At 38.8% G+C, this 23,533-nt stretch overlaps 1 protein-coding gene across 2 annotated transcripts in view; it reads right to left on the bottom strand.

Moving 5' to 3' along the window:
- The window catches only part of SCAPER (S-phase cyclin A associated protein in the ER), a 132,393-nt gene that overhangs the window by 60,644 nt on the left and 48,216 nt on the right, over nt 1–23,533 (bottom strand). For both annotated transcript variants that reach the window (XM_057368706.1, XM_057368705.1), the window contains exons 21-23: nt 18,797–18,933; nt 15,632–15,697; nt 6,567–6,693 (exon numbers count right to left, since the gene is read on the bottom strand). In XM_057368706.1, coding sequence (XP_057224689.1) covers nt 6,567–6,693; nt 15,632–15,697; nt 18,797–18,933 — 330 coding nt within the window. The remainder of the gene's footprint in view (nt 1–6,566; nt 6,694–15,631; nt 15,698–18,796; nt 18,934–23,533) is intronic.

The raw sequence follows: 23,533 nt of genomic DNA on the forward strand, positions 1-23,533 counted from the left end.
ACCTGCTCACAAACCACTGCAGTGACACCCCAACCTGCTCACAAACCACTGCAGTGACACCCCAATCTGCTCACAAACCACTGCAGTGACACCCCGACCTGCTCACAAACCACTGCAGTGACACCCCAATCTGCTCACAAACCACTGCAGTGACACCCCAATCTGCTCACAAACTGCTGCACTGACACCCCAATCTGCTCACAACCACTGCAGTGACACCCCAATCTGCTCACAACCACTGCAGTGACACCCCAACCTGCTCACAAACCACTGCAGTGACACCCCGACCTGCTCACAAACCACTGCAACGTGCAGACAGCACCAACAACCCTGCTCCTCAATGTGCCTCTTGAACTGGGGGCATGTGGCTACTTTCCTCCAAAATTAATACTGTGCATATGTACATTTCTATTTTTTCTGCAGAATTCCCTCTGTGATTGCCCGTTTAARCTGTGCAGTAATTATCCAGGTAAGCCCCTATGCAGCCACAGCAGGAGMCAGGCTGCTGTAAGCAGCTTAGCAGGAAAAAGAGCCGTGGAATTTCCAAGCACATTGGTGTCGAAACCTGTTGTCAGAAAGAAATTCTACTYCTAAACAGATTTATTACTTGTGAGGACTCAAAGGATCCACTGCTGYTTCTGCCAGTGGTGTCCTCTAGTGGAGAAGCGGCAGATCCCGAGTGAACAGGGAAACAGGAATGGACTGAGTCCAGAACCAGCCTGCCAAGGAGCAGCTCCCAGCCACAAACCTGCCTAGAAAAGTCAGCAATCCTGACCAAGCTTTTCATTGCTAGAATAATGCTTGAAAGTAAAATTTTTAAAGCTTCAGTCAGCCTAAGAGATGAATCCACTGTGAGGCTATAGAGAATAATGTATGTTGAATTCTACTATGCCTGAGTGTGCATGCATGGATATAYTTAAGAACATAAAATATAAATAGTGTGGGTAAAGCCTCTGGTCCACGACTTAGGTAAATTCACCACAACAATAATTTTCACTCTTTTTCATATATAACACTCTCCGATGCTTTTTCAGACTTCTGWAAGATGGTGACAGACAAGCTGGCAATTCTCTCTTTGATGGCCAGGAACACAGAGCTACTTGGGTGCAAATATCTGCAGCACAAGGAGTTTGGGAATCACAATTCTCACTGTATTCTTAAATATACTTTAAGCAACAATACTGAGTCATTATAACGGASTATTTGCTTCTAAAATCTATTTTGTCTGTATACATTTGTCATATATATTTATATACACATGCTCACACATATACACACACAGGGCAGTTTTAAATCTCTGYAGAGATATTTGAAGAAACTTATCATGAACGGTACAAAAGCTTACACATGTTCCATTTAACATTGCTTTTGTTCCATACATTAGTTCTTCAACAGTTTTTAATTTTATTGTTTCAGTTTCTGATGATGAAGAGTTTGYATTATTGGGGGGTTGTCCCTCTTCACCCTGGCTATGGTCACCATCCCCAATGGGCCYGACAGTTTAGAGAATAAAACATAAATACAGGGCCTGAGTGTGTTGTTAGAGCCAGCCATTTCTGACAGTCTTTACAATGGGATAAACACTGTCTGTCTACAGTCCCCATGTATTTGAAAGCTACGACAAACATTTTACTGAAATGTAAATAACTGACATCACCCCTGCTCAAACAGGAGGCTGAAAAATCTCTCCAAAAATCCCAAACCCAAAAACATTGCCTGACACAAAACAAACCATTAATGGTCACTGAGAGAGCATGTTTTAGAGATCATGAGTATTTTAGAAAAAGGATTTAACCACTGCAGTCAATTACTAGCTCATATTCACACTTTTTTCAGCTACAAAATTATACCTTTTCCAAAGAAGTGTATTTTCCTTCTAAAATCTGTTTCCAGTAAGGATATTATTCTGAATTAGTAAGTAAACAACCATATTGAAACTTAGCCTATTGAAAGGCAGCTACTTCTAGATTTGCATGAAGAGAGCTGGTCAGTAACTATAACCACCGTGGCCCAATTTATTCAAAGCGTCCTCTTTTATTTTCTGGTTCCATTTTAATTCCATACTTTAACAATTTATTTTGCACTCACTRTTATTTACTGAGATTTTTACAGAACCTAGAGAGCCTGAAAGGGATCAGGAATACAGCTATCCTCAAACCCGTGCAAAATTATAGGAAGTTTTACGTACAGAAGCAGTAAAATGTTAGGACTTTGTGCCTTGTGGGGATATGGGAGTTTCAGCTGTACTGTTTGTTTGGGCTGGACCATGGATCAAACCTGAATTCTGCTCCTGCAGCCCTCTCTTCCAGAGCAGAGGTGTGAGACCTTCAGTCAAACCACTTAGTTAAAGGGATTTTCTAACTTATGTTGTGGTGGTGATCTTTTCAAACTAGTGATCACTAAGAACCATCATATAAAAGTAACACCAGTTAAGCAGCGTTGCCCTTGAATTTCAAAAATTGTGAGGTTCTCTCACAATCTTACTGTATGTCTGTGTCATATTGCCAGCTGGAGGGACAAGAGACACATCAAGGGCTTGTCTAGATGTCACATGGAAGTGTTGTACAAATGTAACAGGAGTGATTGAACTGCAGTGTTTTAGCTGCAGCTGAGCCAGGTGAAAAGGCCACTGCCCTCAGCTGCTGTCACCATCCTTACGATGGCAGCATCCTCACTATGTGTCTGCCAACCCTGCCTAGCACAGAGCTATCCAAAAGCAYATAGAACACTTCTAACATTGAAAAGTAGGAATTTTAAAACCTGAAGGTGAATCCAACCCTCTATAAACAAATTTTCGGAAKAACTTTAAGGAAGGGATGCTCTGTCATCAAGTGTAAAAGGATGACCATCTGAGAGGCAGTAACCTCTGACCCAGGTCAGGGTCACAACCTTACAAATGTATGTCCTTCAGTCASTTTAGTGCCTCATGTCTATGCAGCAGACATTTTTAATCAGTAKATTTTTTCAATCAGCAGGTTTTTAATCAGTAAATCTCACCTCTTTACATAACAGGGAAATAGATGATAAAACCGTAAGAAAGTTAAACCTGCAGTCACACTAACAGGATACACAGCTCTCAATATCGTGGCCCCTAAAAGTTCCCTAKTACAGGATATTTCTGTGTGAGTGCTCAAGGCATACTCCAGCAGTTAATTTGGGTTTCCTTGCACATCTGAAACACACAGCTGCCCTTGGTGATGGATGTGCAAAATTAGTCCACGAAGGAATGAACATGCATAAAAAGAATCATAGCAGGAAAAGTGCTCTAGCTCTGCCACTTCAAACATCAGCTCTGCCATCTCTAAGAGGTTACACCAGATTTTCTTTTAGCATCAAAGGMCCATTCATGAGAGATCTTCAACTGAGGGTTATCAGATCTTATTAAGAGCTTGAAGAGTCCTATATGACATCTGCCAACCTCRGGCCAGGGCTTTCTGGTAATATTTGCTTGCATTCTGCTGTTGGGGTTCTGTGTGTTTGTTTTCTTAGTGTACTTTTAAACAAAGTAGAGGTGAAAGTGAATTCCTTCCAGGATTTCTGCCAGAAAGGATGAGATGCACAAACCCAAGGATTGCCTCTCAATAATCCAGAGCACACCCAAAGCAGGAGCAGTACCTGTTGAACATGCCTTGGGGACAGCAAACGAGGTGCACCCAACATTGGCATTTGTGCTCCTTGCCTCCTACCAACACATGACCTGAGGGGCAAAAGCCTATTTAAACTGGAACCACATGGTTTATGACTTCAGAGTACCTCTTATGCATATTTAATTTAAAGACACGTGAACCACATGTTTCATGCAGCTGATGGACACACTCCAAGTCAGATCCTCAAAACCTGCACTTCAGTTTGCTTATTCTTTGCAAATCTTTTTCTGGCATAGGATGCGAAGCTCTTGTTTTTTGCAGAGCTTCATCCAAGCCATTGTGGGCACAACAAGAAGTGTCTGAAGATCTAACAACCACTTGAAGCAAAGCAAAGCAACATCTCTTTCATTTGTTAGCACTCAAAATATGCACTGGATTCAAAGTGAAAGCTGTAGACTTTGCTGTGTTGCATGGGGAGCCAGCAGCAATGAATGAAGAGCAGGTAGTGTGCTGCAATAAACAGCCAGGACTTCATAATACACAGTGSTTAAGATGTATCTGAGACAGATTTCTCAAATTTGAGTGTTTAGAGCATATATAAACCTTTCAGTCTGCATTCAACAAGCTCTTCTTGCTGGACTGSTGGAATCACTTGGCTCCAAGTGCAGAATGTGTTTGTGTCCAGCTGAGCAGGAAGGCAGAAACAAGGGCAAGTTTGACCACAATAATCATGCAGGCATGCAGCATCCTAGAAGGTTCTCACACTATGAAAGAGGTTTAGAAGYGAGAAAAAGCCTTATTCAGGATTGTGGAGCACATCATATGAAGGCTAAGTCCAAACAGAAATTGTTYGTGTGATTTGATTGTACCTGGAGGCAAATCCCACTGAGACAGGGCTGCAAATCTTTTGYGTGTGGCTTTTTCTGTGATTCAAGTTTGCATAAATATTACACCCCACCCTTTCATGCTGTTTCAGCACAGTCATAGAATTTCTAATGAGCTGAATAACCCTTCCTTCTGTTGAGAAATTTAATGGTATATATTTTTCTTATTTACTGTTACCAACTCTAGCTCAGCAATTTATTTCACAGTTTGTAAAACTAATCTTTTTTCCCTGGTGAGCCTGTATACATAAATTTTGCAGGCAGTGTAAACTACCAACGAAAGAAAAATCCAATGTTTCACAGTATGAATGGGAAGAGGGGTTTTGGATCAATTATATTTTGTAATAGTTTTGCAGGACTTCTTCTGAGTAGGAAGAATTCCTAGTAAGTGCAAGGATCTATTGTAGCAAACCCTGTCCTCCCTCAGGGCAATTCTTTATTCAAGCCAGGCCATTAGCAAGGGTAAATCAATGTTATCAGCTCACACACACTGACAGCTTGTGTGGTTCCCACTCCCCCATTCCTCCCCCCACATTAGGGTATATTTTTATGCTCTCCAGGGAAATTCAATTAACAGTGTCAGTCTCCTCCTTTCAGTCCATGACTGACACCATCAGGACTCTTTCCAGTGCCCACTGACAYGGAAGATGTGTCTGCTGATTTCTCAACTCCCGAGTTAACAAGAGAATTCCCATCCCCTTCTACAAATGACCATGTATGATCTCTGCTGTAAACACAGCAACAGCCACTGAAATCAATCTTTCTTGACCTTATTGATCAGGACACTCAGATACAAAATACTTCTCCAGTGGTTGAGTAATGTTTTGCAGGTAAAACCCCAAATCAACAACAAAATAATGCATGTCTATTAATGCTATCAAAGTTAGTTTTTAATTCCCCACAACAATCTCAACAAGCAAAACCCTGTGAACAATTAACGAGTAACACTTAGCTTCAATTCACATCTCATTTCAAAAAATCTCAGCAAATAACTATTAGTAAAAGGCTGGATACAACTCCACTTTCCAAAGAGTTTCCAAGGATTATTTAGGTAACTTTCAAAATATATTCATCTTTTCATAGTAGGCAAGCGACAACATGATTTCTGTATTTTGAAATCAATAAAAAATGAGTTTTTCAATAATTAATGCAAACACTGCAAAATTTGAAAATGGCACAACTCTCTCAAACACTTTTAAGCTTGATGAGCAGCTCCAAGGAACCAGCAGAACACATGTGAGGAGCTCATGCATCCCAGGCAACCTTCAGTATTTAAAAGCATGTGCCATTAACAATTGTGTTCTCCACACTGACTGAGCTGTGAAAAGCATCAAGCAAAGCTCTCATTGTCATAAACATCAACGCTGACCAAAATGATGCAACCCCCTCCTCAGATTTCATTCATTTGGTTTCTTCCAGAACTAATTTTTGTTATTTCTTGATTACAGATTAGAAAGACAATTATTTTCTAATGGTTAAAGAGAGAACAGAACRTCATGTTCCAGCTGAAAACTCAAATACTGTGGTCCTAATGGAGCAAAAAAACATGTTAYAAGTCACAAAGCACTATGGCAGCAGACTTACCATAAGAAAATAGAAAAAAGATGCAAATGCAGCACTATCAATAAAAAAAAATCCAACATTTACCATAAAGCAAAGCATGCTCTACAATCATATAACTTTGAAAAACTTAAAACCCTAGAAATATCCTATATACATGCACATCACACCTTCCTCCTTCAGTAAAACCCACTGGCTTTGTCAAACTCTGGGAAAACTCAACAGATTGGAGTTGGATCCAGCAAACCTGGATCCAACTCTTTCCTCTTTCTCTGATAAGTGGTTTGGCCCCTTATTGTAAAAGCTGTTTGTGGGTAAGTGCTACAAACTAGATGACTGAAATGACCCAGGTTAAAAACAACTTCCATGAAATACAGTGGAGAAAAAAGTGAAAAGTGTAATAGCAGACATTGCTTGATACACAGAGGTCGTTTACTTTTCCAAATTCTCATATTAAACATTCTCAAATCCAAACTGATGAGTTTTGAGGGCAACACAATTTACAAGTTAATCATAAATCACACAGTCATAATACCTCTTTTTCCAGAATCCGAGAGATCTCTCCTAAAGTCCTGTCCAGGCCAGGAACTTTGTTGTTCCCCAGGGAACAGCWATCCTGCATTTGGAGATGCTTTAGAAGGTCTTTTGCTAATCGCTGTAACCTTCAATAGCAAACAGAAAACAAAGAGCAGTTAAAGCAAAAACTCCCTTACTAGCTTACATCTTTGTAATGAACCTCTGCTAACAATGAAGGAATAGTGAAAATCTATGTAAAAATATTATCATCTATTCTGAGCAAGAGATGTTGCTAAACGTCCAAGGAGTTAAAGTTAATTTGGAGTGTCTGTGACATTTCACTATCTCCTTTTTCAAGGAACCAGCACAGATATGGTGTGAATGGTACAGCCACAAAGGTGTTTATTAGCTACCTTTGTTTCTGTTGTTTCCCTATTCCCCTTCCCACAGCTTATCCTGCTGGCTTTTGCCATCTTCATTTTCAAATGGTTTCACCCCACTTAAGATGAGTAAGGGAAACAGAAATACAGGACCACTTAGCTGATTTCTTACAGGCATCATAAAAGAAATGGCTCTTCAAGGTTATTTGAATCAGAGAAAAGCAATGCTTTGCAGCCCACCTCAGAAAGGGCATTTTATCAACAAGGGTCAGTAATGAAGCCAAAATGCAGAGGTGGGAGTGATGTAGACCTAACATGGGTTGGGTTTAACTTAAATTTTAGTCACCTGTGCTCTCCTGCAAGGCAGTGAGGGGAAACACACTGCCAGGGCGCGATTCTTTCACCCCAAGGTCCAAAGCACAGCAGTCAAAACACACTCAGAGTTTATCCTCCTGTGCCTTGACTGTGAAGGCAGYAACCAGCTCAGGTGCAGAGTTTGAGCTCTGTGGGAGCAGCACAGCAGAGGAGACAAGAGCTGACAGAGTCCCTGTAAYGGAGACTCAGAGAGGTCAGCAGGAAGGCTCATTTTGTACTGGCTGGGATTTGTCACCCCTGCCAGCTGCTCTGAGCACAAGGCTCAGGGCTGCAGTGCACCTTTGGTTTGCTCCAGTGAGCAATTTGCACTCAAGTGGGACAAAGCTGGAAACGGAGCAGGAGGAGTGGAAGATACCGCTGTGACTGGAAGCMTACACACAGAAATGCACAGGAAGGAGAAGAGAGGGAAGGGTAACAATGCTCATCAAAAAACAGGAGATAGCAGTGGAAAAGGGCCAGAAGGCACTCACAGAGTGACCACAGAGTAAATACTACATTAATCAGTCTCCCAGAAGTCAGACAGAAGGAGATGGAAAGGCTGGAAAATGTACCACAACTGTCACACTATCCAAAAAAAAATCCCCAATATCAGAATATTCAATAGAATAATAGAGAATTTCTACTTAATYGAGAGCAAACAGGTACTCTTGTGTCTTCTCTTTGAAAAAATTARGAGCTTCATTAATAGCTTTTGAGACATGTTGAAGATACATAAATGTTCTTGAAGTCCAAATAAAAAAGATTTGTAGAATTTGAAGTCTTGGACTTCTKATCATCTGGTCAGCTGAATCCACTAATATACAACCAGAATTTTTCTATGACAAGAAAAATAAAAGGAGATTACATCCTGATGAGATTTTTTTGCACTGCTATTTCCTCTGTGGAAAATGAGGTTGGAGGAAACCTCTGTCTATCTCAGTAAGCCATGAGCTAAAATGGGAAACAAAATTAARAGCCAAGACCCAAATAACTGCAGGACTTGGACAGTAAATCAAAAGACCACAACACCAATGAAAAGTGGAACTGCTGCAGTCCAGAAGCAGAATATTCTCATAGAATAGGATTTAGAATGGCTATTGCCTTGGCAATAACCTAGCACATTAAACAAAAACTACTTTATTTCTTCGATATATCTACCCAAATTCCATGATTAAAGTCTACATAAAGACCACCATACTATATTGTAACTTCATCTGACAAAAGACAAAAAGACAGGTTTCCATTTGCTTCATTTAACATCACAGGAATGGAATTCCACCAGGATTAACCACAGAGGGTAAAGAAAGACACTTCTCTAATCTCCATCAGGCATTGGCATACAAAATGTGTAAGGTTTATCAAAACACTACTCACAAGGACTGAAAGAGAACATAATCATATTACACTGAGCCTTCAATGGACACAATGAACAGAAGTTTCTTTCTCTTCACTCTGTTAAGATGCTCCATCAGTTAAACATCACGTTCAGTTTCTGTCCTCACTTTAAAAACAAGCTGTACAGCACTAACTCCCAAGGAAAAGCTTCCAGCTTTCCATTTMTTCTGAAAGTCTTTCTGGACACTTTTACCAAAATTCAGACTTTCTAAGCATGTATTCAGCATCATACAGTGAGAAACCTGAAGAATGAATTTTCAATTCTGCCACATTGAAGAATTACCTCTTACATGCTCACATCCTACTGCAGAGTGTCTTCGCCAAAAAGTTAATGGATGCTGTGTGATCACACGGGGAGGAGAAGGGAAATAAAAATTCCCTCCTCCCACCGAGTGAGCCTTGGAGAAATTATTTTAATATCCTTCATACTGACTTCTTGGCAGTGTCAGAGAAGTAAGAATAATTTTAGGACTATTTCAAAGGACTAGAAGTCTATGCAAGAAGACTTGTACTTGGATGTAGAATTTGTCATTGCTGTGAATGGATTTGGGAAGAGAGAGCTCTTTGTACACACTGGACTCCTTGCACACTCTGGGAATGCACTGGGGATCACCAGGACATGGCATCCACACCTGATCCAGTAACTCTGGAAATATAATTGAGTCCAAATACAAGTATTTCAAGACAATTAATTAGTCTTCCTTCTGTCCCCCAGTTTTCACTTCTCCAATGCTTCCTATGCCATACAAGGAATGATAAATAACTGAAACTCTACTGAGCTGGATAAAAGAGGAAATTAATGTCTTTTTYGCTAAAATTATTTACATCTCACTTATTAAGGTTTTAATACTCCCCACAAACAGATAATTCAGAACGCAGAAGAAATAGCAAAAGGACATAAGGCACTAATTGGTCTTGGAATGTAACCATAATGTAAAATAATAAATTGTATGTTCAAGTACAAATACAGTACCTGATCTTTTTGCACTACAAATGGGAAAACAAGGGTTATTCATATCAAAGGTTTTTCTTTTTAACATGGGTTAAATATTTTTACCACATTTGGCACATTTTATAGGTGCCAAATGAAAAATACCTGTTAATATTCATAGGCCACATTTCATCTCCAGAAAAAAAAAATGCTTTCAAATAGTATCATCAATGTATCCAGCACTTCCAGATTTAAGCCCTGATTTCKTGGCTGTACTCTGATGTACTGGGGAAGGCTCAGTGTGGCTGCTGGGCAGTTCCTGCATGGAAGGAGTGGTCTCTGCTCCCAGCTGCTGCCAGGGCGGCAGTGCCAGCCGGACACACAGCCCCGATTCTTCCCGGGGCAGCCCGTGCTTGGGGAGAACTGAGAGTGGCTGCGGCATTTCCTGCCCCACCCCAAACAGAGTCCAGCTGCATCCCCTGGAAGCAGCCTCCAGCCCCTGCACATCCCCTGTGCCCCCAGCTCCACAGTTCATGGTGTCCTGGCACTTGGAGCACCCTCTGACCGCGCCGGGTGTGCCATGCAACACCATTCCCCAGCTGGGCACAGCCCCAAACACTGCCACACACAAACCAKCTGCAGCTTCAAACAGCTTTGCAGTGTTTCAAATGGAAGATCTGAAACATGATGAAAAATTCCTAGATGTATTATTTTCTTAATAAATTTTTTTGGTATTCCCATGAGACTGTTTTAGCCATTCTCTGAAGAGGAAATCCACTGCCTGCCCAATCATAAACCTGGTATTTATCTTGTTTTAAAATTTACCTGAAATTTATTTTATTTACACTTTGGCTCATCTGCAGTTTCCAGAGCTTTGTGGAAACTAAATTTTGTACAAGTACTTCCAGTTTCATAGAATGTCTGTTTTTTTCCTCAGTAAGCAGTATTTTGGTGTAATATCTATAACTGGCCTAACTGGACTCTGAGCCTATGACATCAGRAAAAGCCACAAGGTGAGTTTATTCTGTGAATGCACTGATTCATCACAATAAATGAACGGAAGAAAGTACTACATTGTTACAGACATTTCATTTGGGCTGCTGAAAGAACAGACTGCACACTACATTCCCATCTTCTCTACAGCAGATTCTTACAGGAAACAGTATTTAATTTTCAACCTCTTCTTTTAGTGCTGTAGTCTGTTTTCAGGATAACATACTATGAAATGTTTCTTTGCAGTTTAAAAGAAAAAGGTAAATAAAAAGAATTCATGAAAWCAATTCCTTATTGTGTGAGGAGAGACTGGCTAAAATATTAGACGAAGGGGTTAAATTTTTTTACCCTGCAAACCTGCTAATTCCCTTCAGGCACATGGTAATCTTTCATTGCTTAAGTTTYCCTATTTTATTGAAGGATGACAATTACACTTTGCTACCTGGATATTTAACACTGGAATACATGGCCTTGGCATTAGAAGATACTCAATAGATGCAAATAACCCTGCAGCTTTGTGAAAATGTTTTCCTTCCCTTTYAAAAATGTGCTCTGATGGACACCTGAGAATGCTCTAATGGACACCTGACACACCTTTTGCCAGGTTATCCTAGCAGACTGGACACTAAATAATTACTCAGAGCAGTTCCCAGAGAACATGAATTAATTCTACAAATCCACCAAGAGTCCATCAGCATTAAAAAAATTACCTAAGTGCCACCAGAGACCAACCAGCAAATGCAACAACAGTGCAACTGCAGGTGACAATGTCCACAGCCCTTTCCTTGAATGTCCCTCTTGGCACATGGAAYAGTTCAGAGAGCAAAATACCTACCAAACAAGGCAATATTTGGAATTATCCCACCCCACCCCCTAATGTGCACTTTTTTTTTTAACAGATACTAAAAAAAAAACCAAAAAACCAACTGTCCCAGACATCTTTTAAAAGTMATTTCTAAAAAAGAACTACTTAGAGCCATTTCCAATCCCAGACATGAATCAGTACTGAAAAGGGGATACACAGTGTCTATCAAAGCAGGATAAAGCCTGTCTGCTTATTTCTATTAGTGTAGTACCAGTGTAGAGCTTAGAAAGCACTTGGATCAGTGCTTCCTTAGTGCAAAAGGTTTTACAAATCTGCAAACCTAAAACTAATAAGAACCACTGAAACAGCCTATCAGCTGCATCAGTGGTCTCATAATATTAGAGTGGCCTAATCTTAAAGGTGATCTAAAAAGGCTTTTTACCTGCCAAAGACTAATTCTGGGTTCTGTCTTTCTTCTRTAACAACTGACAACATGACTAGGAACTAAAATCAGATAAGAAGTTGCATTCCATAAATGGTTCTGGTTGTTTGTGAAGACACTCCGAGTTTGGGGGTGGATAGAGAGAGTGGATAAAGAAATGTGGCATAAGCAAGGAAGAATGAAAGAAAGATATAYTTATTTAATTCTGGAACACATTGCTTCTGTTAAGCAAATAAATAAACCTACCAATTGTRTCCCATTTTAAATGGAATTTAAAAAGGAACTTTTCCATTTTTAAGTTCCCCAGTCCGCTAAGTCAAAAGATATTTTCTATTAATTGGTAAACTTCCCCTCCAGTGTGAATATTTCAAACCTTCCCTTGGGTAAGACAAAAAGTCCTGGCATTTGTTTTGATCCAAAGAATGCATTTAGCACTGTGAGTTTTTACCCCCTTAATTCTGTGMCACGACTTTTCTCAGTGACTTTACAGATCTCCCGAGGGCTGTASTCCCAGCTGGCAGCAGTTTGCTCTCTCAGCCAGGGGCAAGAGCAGTTAATGACAGAATCCTTGTGCAGCACACAGAGTTCTGGCCAAAGAGCCAACACTGACCTGCACAGCTTCTCAAGGTAATGATGCTCCACACCTACTGATGTTTGTTTTTCTTTCTGCTGACTCCTCTTCCTACTGCTCTTGGTTAAGTAGGATCCTGTATTTAGTTCTATTACGAAGGTGTTGCATTATTTTTTCCTATACTAAGAATGTGTTGTTCCATGTAAACAGATATAGTCTGGGCTAAAACTCTCGTCTCATAACATTTGTTGCCTCCTCATTCTTTTCCTTACAGAAAGAGAGAATACTTCCTTATTCTTCTTCCATTTTGAAATATGCATTGTGCCAAGTGAACACATTTTAACAAACTGGGCTTCTGGTTGACTCACAGAAACTCTTCTCAAAAAGCCAGTTCAGACTTGAGTTCCCATTTTTATCCCCTTGATTTCAAAGCTCACAAAYATTTAAGCCCTCATAGTAGGTAAAAAGTTGTCTAATTTTGGAAACAGTATCYACAGCATCTGAAACTATGTTTTACAAATCAAGGTTTCTACATGAAAACTGCAAAGASACCTCCCARATCTGTGCTGGAAGTRAGCTACACAGAGGCCATCACATTWGTTCAKACTTAAAAGCTTCCTAATGAAAGCAACAAAGGAAGAAAYTAAAAAAGCAGATGGAACAGAAGATTCTGCCTGAAAGTAAATAAGCATTTAACTTCATAAAGAGAAACAAAAACTGTAAATTCAGGATCAGTCAAAATATTTGAAAATATTTTCAAAAAATTAAAAAATCTGACCTTCTCTTGTGCTGCAATTGCAACAGAACTGACCAAATTACATCACTGAGAGTCTCAAAAAGAATTTAACCCTCAGACACTACAGCTTATTAATATCTTCAGAGTCAAATGCACACATTTCTACTTTCTGACGATTAGAACATAATTTTTTAATTTCTAGTAGCAAAGAAAAGCAAAACACAGAAGTTAAAAATCTAGAAGTCTTAATATGAATTAATTCTACAAATTAAATTAAWCTTACAAAAGGAAATGCTGCTGACCAAGACAAGAAACCAACTCCTTCCCATGTATTTATGCAGGTGTGCCATCTGCTGGAGATGGGTCATTTTCTTATGTCAAACCTCAGTGATGGATTTTTATTATTTTAAAATACATCTAAGAGTCAGCAGCAGTTTTCCTGAAAACTTTCAAGAAAAGACCATGTAAAAGATATTTGCTAATTATATATACAATCAAGAAGGTCTAACTGCAAGGATCTGAACTTCTTAATCACCAGCAACTTCTACAAAATACCACCTTCATGTACATCAGCAATTTATGAGTGATRGAAACAACTACAAAATAAACAGGATCTGGTACAGATAATTACCTCAGTCTGAAGACAAATATTGCCAGTCTGGAAAGCTGTTGTAATTTTAGCATGAGGTTTTTTGAATCCAGCTCTTGAGACCCCACAGCCCTTTGACTGATGCCACAGACTCCCTAAGGGCAGCTACAAGTAAAGCACACACCATCTGCCCACTGGGAATGGTTGTCTCAGGCACCCTAAGAGCAGGGCTGGCCTGCATAATCCTCTTCACTAATCTGTTTGTTTCCCCACTTTTGGCTTAGGAGTCTCTTGGGCTGGATGCATTTTGCTAGTACTGCAGGAATGCAGGTAACCTGTTAGTCAGCACCTCTGCGAATTCTGTCAGGGAGTTCCCTACACCTCCCTGCACTCTGCATTAAGAACACTGGGTTTACTTTCTTTAGAACCTGGCTCCAGCTTTACCCTGCTCTCCCTCATTCTGRTACCAGGAAGGACAGCAAACAATCACCATCCATCTTATCCATCTCTTTATCACCTTGTAGATCTCTAACATATCCCCATTAGAACTTCCCTCCCATTATTAAATTTTCCCCCAGAAGGAGGAGTACTCATTTACTTATTTCCTAATACATAAGTTACACCTGAAATTATTACAGATTTCCTTTCCTGCTGTCTCTGAACCTTTAACAAGTACATCTTATCTCTTCAGAGACAAAGAATTAGAACTTYGCATCCTATTCAAAAGATGTAAATGACCTGGGTATTTGTAGCTGATAACATTCTTTGTTCTGTTTTTGCYTGTTTCTAAGTAATTTTAACAGAGGATTTCAATGAGCTGCTGAGAGTAGTGAACTGRTATTTTCCTGGAATTACCTATGACATCTGCAGATTCAAGGCTCGCACTTTTAATATGAAGATATAATTGAGTTCTGTCTTCCCCCTCCATTGTGTAGCACTCAATATACATTGAATTTCACCTGCCATTTTACTGCCAGGTCACTCACTCTCCTCAAAATTACCTTTCAGAACCAGCTCTTGTCCCTACTGTCCTGGATCTCTGTGTGAACACCACACTCGACCCCCTCRCTGCTTGCCCTCTTTTCCAAGCCACTCGAGAACATGTTGAACATCACAGAACTGCAGAACTCCACTAGTAACCTCCCTGTTCTGCCAAGGACTGATGAAATACTCCACTTCTTTTCAATTCCTTAACTGTTTTCCACTTAAACTACAGCTATATCGTTTATTTTAAAATCTTAGGTGACAAACTTTATCAACATAATTTTGGAAATCCAAATATTTTGCATCTTCTCCCAATTGGTTGCAATGGAATCAGAAAACAAGAGCTGAGCAATCTGCCCTTTCAAATTAAGCAGAAGGAATTTGTCAGTGATCACAGGTCTCATTTTAATCTTACCATCCAGCTGTTTTCATCTGTGCCTTATCCTTAACAATAAAATGTTCTATTCTTTAAAAAGCTCAGTGTCAGCCTAAGACATCCAGACATCAAAACATATGTGTTTTTCTTCCAGATAAGAACTTTCGTTTCTGACCAACCAGAAGTGAAACATAAGATTCCCACTTCCAGAATTCCAGTGCTGAATTTTCACCATCAGTCTTGAAATACAAGACTGGAACCTTCCTGTTTCCAGGTGAGGAAAAGATGAGTATTTGTTCTCTTTACTATTACAACTTACACAGTGTCTTCAGAAAAAAAATTGCATTTAATAAGACCTGACCTTTTGTATTAGAGACTGAWAACTGAACATCTGAAACTCAAGATGGCAACATGCCCCATATTGAGGGGAAACCTTCCACACCTGCTCCACCGGAAATTTCAGAGGCACTTCTGTGACAGACAGGGGAAAAAAGCATAGGTCTAAAATATATAGAGATAAATGCTTACTTGGCTTTAAATGGGGAATCAGATGCAGCATTTTTTGCTTCCATCAAGCTCTCATATTCCTTTGCCCTGGAGGAGAAAATATTCATTATTATTGACTATTGTCTAAAGTGTACAGGATGTAATACCAGCAAGGGAGTTCAAACCTTTGGGTTTTTCTGCTTCATCGTTAAGCACAGCATTTCTGTCAATGCTGCCCTGTCATAATCCATACTGGTGCTTAATTACTGGCCATTAACAATTCATGATTAATATTACTACTTTAGAATAATATCAGTACACAAATGGTGTATTTCAGTTGACCTTTCAAGCCGTAGGAAATTGCACAAATGATGTACACAACTGTAGTAATCTACTGCCTATTATAAAATTATTAGTGATATAATGCTATATAATATTATAATAAAAATACATAAGTAGTATTATTATATTAAATATTAATGACTTAAACATGTAGTGCAGACCAGATCAGAACATCAGAGAGACCACAATTAACATACAAATAATTGGTTATATTTGCAGGCACAGGAGCATTTTTAATGTAACTAGTGATTATATTGTAACACAATGAATGTTAGGCAAACTGCATAGAAACACCTCCACCAATGACTGCTTTATACTGCTGGATACAGAAATACAACCTCTTTAGTCCTTTAAAAGTATTATTTACACTGGCCATATGCCAAGAAGGAGGAAGAGGGAGACGAGACCTTTTTCCACTGCTTGTTTTCACTCCAGCCAGCCTGTGCCAACAGGTGCAAGCCAGGAGCTGCTCGTGGAGCAATGCAGTGACWATCCTGTAACCCATTTCTAACAACACACACACAAAAAGCAAAACTAATCCAGGCACTGCAGTGATGCAGATACATTTCTCTCAGATATATCTATTAAACATTTTTTTTAAATGTTCTGTTTACCCAAATGGCTCAAGTTTCTCCAAGCCACTCAGCTTTTCCCTTGGTTTGCTTAACCACTCCAGCTTACACTCCATGCAAACATTGTTACATCACCACTAGCTCTGATTTATGGGTCATTAATAAAGCCATTAATCACAGCTGAATTTAGTATTAAAAACGAAGGTGAGATTTCTTTATTAACCTTTTGCCTTCTTAGTCAGAAACAACACATTTCARCTTCTGTACAGACAAGTCAGTCAAACCTGACTATTCACCCCAAAAACCTGTTACTAAATGCAGATAGCTGAAGTGCTTTAAAAACCCTGCAAAGCACAGATTGACTACCTGGTAACCACACCTCTAATGCTTTAATTTAGTTTTCATCAAGCCTGTTGTTCCTGTGTGAGTATCCAAATATTCTTCTGCTAGCAGCACATCCATGGTAACCTGAGATAATTTACTTACCTATATATCAGTTGTTACTGATAGCACCAGTTAAATGGCTTAGGGTTATAAATATAATTGATAAGACTAACAAAACTTCTCAACACATCTAATATCCCATTGATCACCATTTGTCCCCTCATTCACCTCTGCCCTTCATTGCTTTGATATTGTAAGAGTGATTTAAGATCTGGAAACTTAGGAGTGCAACAAGAACCTATTTGGATGCAGTTCTTATTTTTTGCCAGTTTAAAATATCACAGCTTCCTAGAAACTGAAATGAATACAACATTTCAAGTGCTGAGGTGTAAGTTTGTTGCAACTATTTCTTTTTCTAGAGAAGAGTTGCAAATATGTACTAAAGCATGGTCTGTAGATAATCTGCTAACACCTATGAAACAATCAACATCAAAACACCTCTGCTTCATGTTGCTACTGGACATTTTTATTAGTAGTCTTTTATGTTAATATTAGAAAATCTTCTACTTGAGTTATTTTCAAGGATAGCAAAGCCACTGAAAACTTTAGCTATCCTTTAAAAGTAAAACCAGCTTTAATGAACATGAACTTTGTCTCCTCAATGCAACTCAGATTTTGAAACTTTCACTGAATTTTTCAACAGTAATCACCTTTGTAAAATGATGGCCCTTTATTACTGTTTTAATTACAACTTTTGATGACGAATATGCTGACTCACACAGCAGTCTGACACATACAAATGCAAAATGTTCTGAAAAAGTTTTTCTCCTATCTGTGCCAACAATAAATTATTATTTGAATTTGCATTCTGAGGTCTGACAAATCTTTAACTAAATTCAATAGAAGCAGCCTTGGAGAAAGAATTAAAACTGAACCCAGTAACTGCATTAAATCAACAGGTCATGTGAATAACTCTGCATCTTGAGCAACCAGAAACTTGGAAGAACATTATCCAGTTCCAACAGTGTGTTCTAATGTGATATTCAAAAAGTGGATCTGCTCATCCAAAGAGCTGAGCAGTCAGAAACAATAATACATTGTAAAAGTATTGTGGAGAASGATGTGCCATTATTAGCAAACATCTCACTTTTACTGTAGTTCTAGAAATCCATGCAGGCTTTCTTGTCTTATTTGAAATCCTTCTTGCTTAAAAGGCAGAGAAAATATGTAATAATGGCTCTTACCTATGTGAGAAGTGTTTTTAGGGAGAAATACAAAAACATGTAACAATATTCAGTTGAGCATGAAGCTGGGCTGGGGATTATTCAGCCATAGTGACACTGCCAGTTCATGATATAATGATGTCCTGCACATCACCCTGATTTGCAGATGTCACTTTTTAGACTAAGAACAAATTGCACATCTGACAACTCACTTTCCACTTTAAGATATTTTTAACTTTCTTCTTGTTGTGACAGGCAACAAAAATGATTAGATTTAGTCATGGGATTTGACACTACAGCAGGCTGACTCCTATTTGTTGATTACTATTGATTTTCTTTAATACTTCATTTAAAAATCAATAGCTAGAAAGAAAAATAGGCATGGTTTACAGAAATTTAAACATGCTATTGTATGCTAGAAGAGGCTACAGTTTTGGCAGGGCACTGGCATCCAATTATGAGAAAAGCTCTTAACAGGTGAAACCAAGGGCTCCGGATCGATATTCAGTTTTCTTTCTCAATCAGAGAAAGTGGCCATAAATTAGGCTCATCAGTGTTATTTTCAAGACACTCCCAAAGCAAATAATTTTACATTTTTTTTCAGCCTTCCACTGCATTCACAGTAGAGGACAAAAGGTAAAGTTTAGAAAAAAACTTAGAGAAAAAAAAAGAAGAATTTGTACTACCTGGAGTTCATCCGTGCCTTTAGCTTTTTGGCTTTCTTTTTGATTTTCTGTTTCTCCTCTCCATCTTTTAATGGTTCTACAGGAACGGAACTCTCAGTCACAATGTCCACAATGTACTTTTTTAATGACAGGTGCTCCTGCAGGAAATAGTGAAATAATATTTAATGGTATAGTATGTGATAGAGATCATAGATCATCTTCCCAGGAAAAAAAACAGTGGTAAATATTTAACAAAAGTCTATGAAAACTAAGCCAAATTTTAAAACATATCTTAGGAAAGAGATTATTCCACAGTGGAGAGAATAAGCCATGTGTTTTCTAAAAAGGGAGAAAAATTATTAAAAGAAGAATACATACTGTGCCTTGTTTTTAGAAAGTGTTATTTACCAAGTACGGACTCCAAGCTGACATCCTCTCTCTCCTCCAAGCTGTCTTTTACAGCTGCATGAAACCTGCCCTACCAACATAACTCATTCTACTAAATGAGTTAAATTTGGTTTTTATTCATGAAAATCTAAATTTGTCTAAACTTTTATTAAAATACAGAAAAATGTATTTTACTATTTTATTATTCACTACTTACAATGCTACCATTTAATACCAATATTACTTTTCCTCTCACATGGTATTTGAATTTAAGCAAAATATTTGTAAAATTTCAGTTTCACACAGAAGAAATGCTAAACCACCAGTTCAATGCCAGTAATTAGAATATATTTACACAATTTTTTATATACTGAGGCTTTTATCTGTTTTCTTACAAAATACCAAGCAAATTATGAAGTACAGGTCACATTGCTTATTAGGCTAATTTATTTGTGAATATTACTAAAGCCACAATCAGATGTGGTTATTTCTTCCCTTGTGCTAAGTAWCCTTCAAATTCAAAGGTGAAGTGCTAAAAAAATTCACAGACAGTATTTTCCAGAAAACAACCTATATTTTCTTTCAGATTCAGGAAAATACTGCGCCTGTTGAAAACAAAATAAATCTTGGTGAAAGTTCCTGGAAAAAGACGGTTTAGTTTTTGGAAAGCAGTGCTGCATGATATAACCTAGGAATATATATCTGGTGAAAACAGTATTTTAAATCATTGAAATGCAAAATGAATACAGAATTAGTAGCTCTAATTCTACTGAATTCGTAGTAGATATCAGAAATCCATCATTATCCTCTAAGCAAATTCCAAACGTATTGTGGATTTTCCCTTTGCTCCACTTCCTACCCCGGGTAACCTCCAAAAACCTGAAGCTTTTTCTCAATGTATTGTGTGAGTTGCTCAAACCATGCATATTGCTACAGGTTGCTATAATCACATACCTATATATATGCATAAGAAAATTGTTTTGTAAGCATTTTCTTGACTCTTAATATTCTCCATTTAATTTTAGCAAGAAGTGCTTAGGAAAAAAACCTTCTTAAGGTATCTCCAACGGCTGTGCCCTTGAAGCATGAGCGTACTGCAATGAGTTAGTTCTCAACAAAGCTGTAGCAGAGCAGAACATAAAGCATCCCTGTCCTGGTTGTGAAACCTCAGTTCAATTTTGTGTCTTCAGAGCTGTATCCCCCAACACCCACTTAACAATAACTTTTTCCTTAAATTTATTTTAAAACCCAGAAATCCGGTCATTAGGTTCAAACTCCACAGGAAACAGCTGGGTTTGAGTTTGACAATTTTAAGAAAGGACCTCCTCAGAACAGAGTATGGCACTACTTTGGTACCGAAAGGATTTTTATTGATTATTTGAGTGGGATCTGGGATGTACATCCCTGCTTTCCAAACAGATCTGGTACACCCTCGCACTGCCAGTAGCTTAGCTAAGTCTCCCCAGTGAGAAGCAGCACTTGTAACACACAAAACTAACCAGGACTGTTCTTGGAGTTCTACTGCAATCTCAAGTTCTGTCTTTGTTCAGTAGGGGAACGGGATTTTGTTCATTACATCTTTGAATGACTATTACTCCAAACCAACAGCAGGGTGGAATAAAGTTCCCACTGCACCTGGGATGGCCACCAGGCTACACCAGGGGTAGCCAGGCTGCTTGTGCAGACAGGGTCACACTGGGGCTGGGCACAAAGGAAGGAGACAAAGCTTTGCACCCCTTTCACAGACACTCATCTCTTTTTTAATCATCTTATCTGTGCTTAGCTCATGGCTTGAAGAGAACTGTAGGGTTCAACAAGCACATTCATCCCCCAGGCTGTGGGGCCAGGAGAGCACCCTCGATGGTTACACACATTTTGTTCACATGAACTCGAGCACCTCTGTGAGCGATGGTTCTCAGCGTTCTCGGCTTTCACATGGGGCGGTTTGGATTAATATCAGACTTCATCCATACAGCTCATTAAAGTCAGGCTAGAGTAATAATAGCTTGTGTGACAAAAACAATCACTTTTTGAAGGTACAGATCAAAGCGTGGGATTATCACTGTGGGCAGATCGACAGCATTCAGGTGTGAAACAAGGATAACAAATAGCTCGGTATTGGGTGACAAGTGGCACCTGAAGAGAGCTGCTGCTACATCACCCTTCAAAGAGGGCAAAAATATTTATCCCCGTATTTTATTCATCTCCCACCAGTTACCTGAAAAAAGTAATGTTTTAGAATCCACCAAGTCACACTGAAGTACAGGAAGTTCAATCCTTTAAATACTTAAACTCATGAATAATTTTACCTGTATGGCCATAGCTGGGCAGGTTAACACACCACAAAAGTAACAACCATCAGAGCATGAAATGGTGAGAGGCCAGTGCAGTGTTTTCAAAGCAAATTTTTGCCATCCTTTAAGTAATAATGCAACTCATCAATTTGGGTGGGTGGGTGTATTTCTAATAAATGTAATGCAGGATAACTGGGTAATCTGGACATTTTCTCCTAAAAGCCTTTCACCTTTATTATTATTTTTATACAAATAAATGTTAAATGCAGTAAGAATTTCTGAGACTAAATTAATTTATCCTCTCTCTAAAAGCATTCTGGGTTTCTTCTTATGGCAGTGTGAACGGACATCACTGACCTAATCCTGTGCTATGCTGAGCACATTTTGGCCCCAAATTCCCAGATATTGGTAAACCACCAGGTCTTTGGAAAATGTAGACCATTATAAATACAAAGCATTATTAAGCAGACACTCTTTAACAGAAGCTTAAGATTGGTATTCACCCCTACCAAAAATGTTCAGTGCATTTTCAGTTCCAGCCATATCAATTTTAGCTGTGCAATTTCTTTAAAGCTCTGTTTTAAAGGCTTCTGTATAATACACTCATTTTGCTGGTTCGGTCCTAACAGGACACTTTTCCTCTCAGGATTAAACCAGAGCCAGCTATGATGGTCATTCCATATCAGATTTCTGCCATCATTTTTCACACTTGATACTCATCCTCTGAGCTGCACAGCTGAGATCAACAATGTCACAAAGTCAGGTCTCAGCTTTCATGAAGGTGGCAGAATCTGTGCCACAAAGAGTAGTCCCTGTTCTATGCTGGGATGTAGAGCTGCAAAACACAGAAACAAGAACTGAATGCTGACATGAATTTCCTCATGATCACCTGTATACATTCCTCTGTACTCAAGTGATGAGTGCTCAGTGACCCATTAGAGTAGAAATACTCCTGCTCTCTCTCCAGGGTTATTGCCATGCACTCTCCAAAGCCAAGGATCACTGTTCAAAATCCCAAGGTATCTTGTACCTGTCCTAGAGGAAGACCCTCAGTCTCTAGCTGAAAAAGCCCTGAAGTGTAAAAGTAAGGTAGTAAACATACACCACGTGACATTTAATGGCATTTTGTAACAATACATGTTGTTACTTGAACCTCTGAATTTTTAGAATGGACAAATTTCTGTTAAAGTTTCAACATTATTTACAAGCAAGGTGTTAAAGACTAATATTAAATGCCCACATAAAACTGCAGGCACCACAAAGCAGAAGGAAATTAGATCATTCACAAAAAATGTCTTTGCTATTCTTCTCCTTCCATTCTCAACTGTTCTGACTTTTAGTCAATTCATTGAAAATCCTGCAACTTTCCAAATGCAACAGATGGGCCTCATCTACACACTACATGAGAAATCGAGTTGCCAAAACTCTTAAAGCCAAAACTAATAAGGTCACCCCTGAAGTCATAGTCTTGCTGGTTATTGCCTGGTTCCTTTCAATTGCCTGAACCAGAAAATCTACCCTGTTAATCTCATATTTTGAAGTTGATTGTTTTAGTTGACTAAGTACTCCTTATAATCAAGTTTTTCTCTATATACTGAATTACACCCCTTTTTCTTATATGACAATGTGTACATTACAAGGATAACAGCACTATAATCAATATCTCCTGAATTAAAAGTAATGTTTTTCAGACTCCAGAACAAACATGATTGCAAGTTTTCCATGGACAGTGTAGCAAATRCTACCAAACGCTGAAATGCTATACAGCTGAGCAAGGTCCACTTGTGCTTGGATAAGGAAAAGCACACCATAAACTGGATTCTGAACTTCAGTAATCTATATAAAATACAACAGCTGGAGCAAAAATCTCCCAATTGGCATCCTCTTCATCCAATATCCATTCACAAGACCAATACTCTTCACCAGCTCTCCCCATTTTGTGTCCTAATTACAGAACAGCATCCCTGGATCTGTTCTTGGTCGATAAAACCTTGGATATTTAAGTATTTATCAAACCAGAATACAACTGCAAAATTATGTTCCTACCCCATCTTTTTAACTCTGACACTTCTTGGCT

The sequence above is a fragment of the Malurus melanocephalus genome, unplaced genomic scaffold (genome assembly GCF_030028575.1).
Source record: "Malurus melanocephalus ecotype Western Australia unplaced genomic scaffold, MMel_1.1 scaffold_96, whole genome shotgun sequence".
Classification (NCBI taxonomy): Eukaryota; Metazoa; Chordata; class Aves; order Passeriformes; family Maluridae; genus Malurus; species Malurus melanocephalus.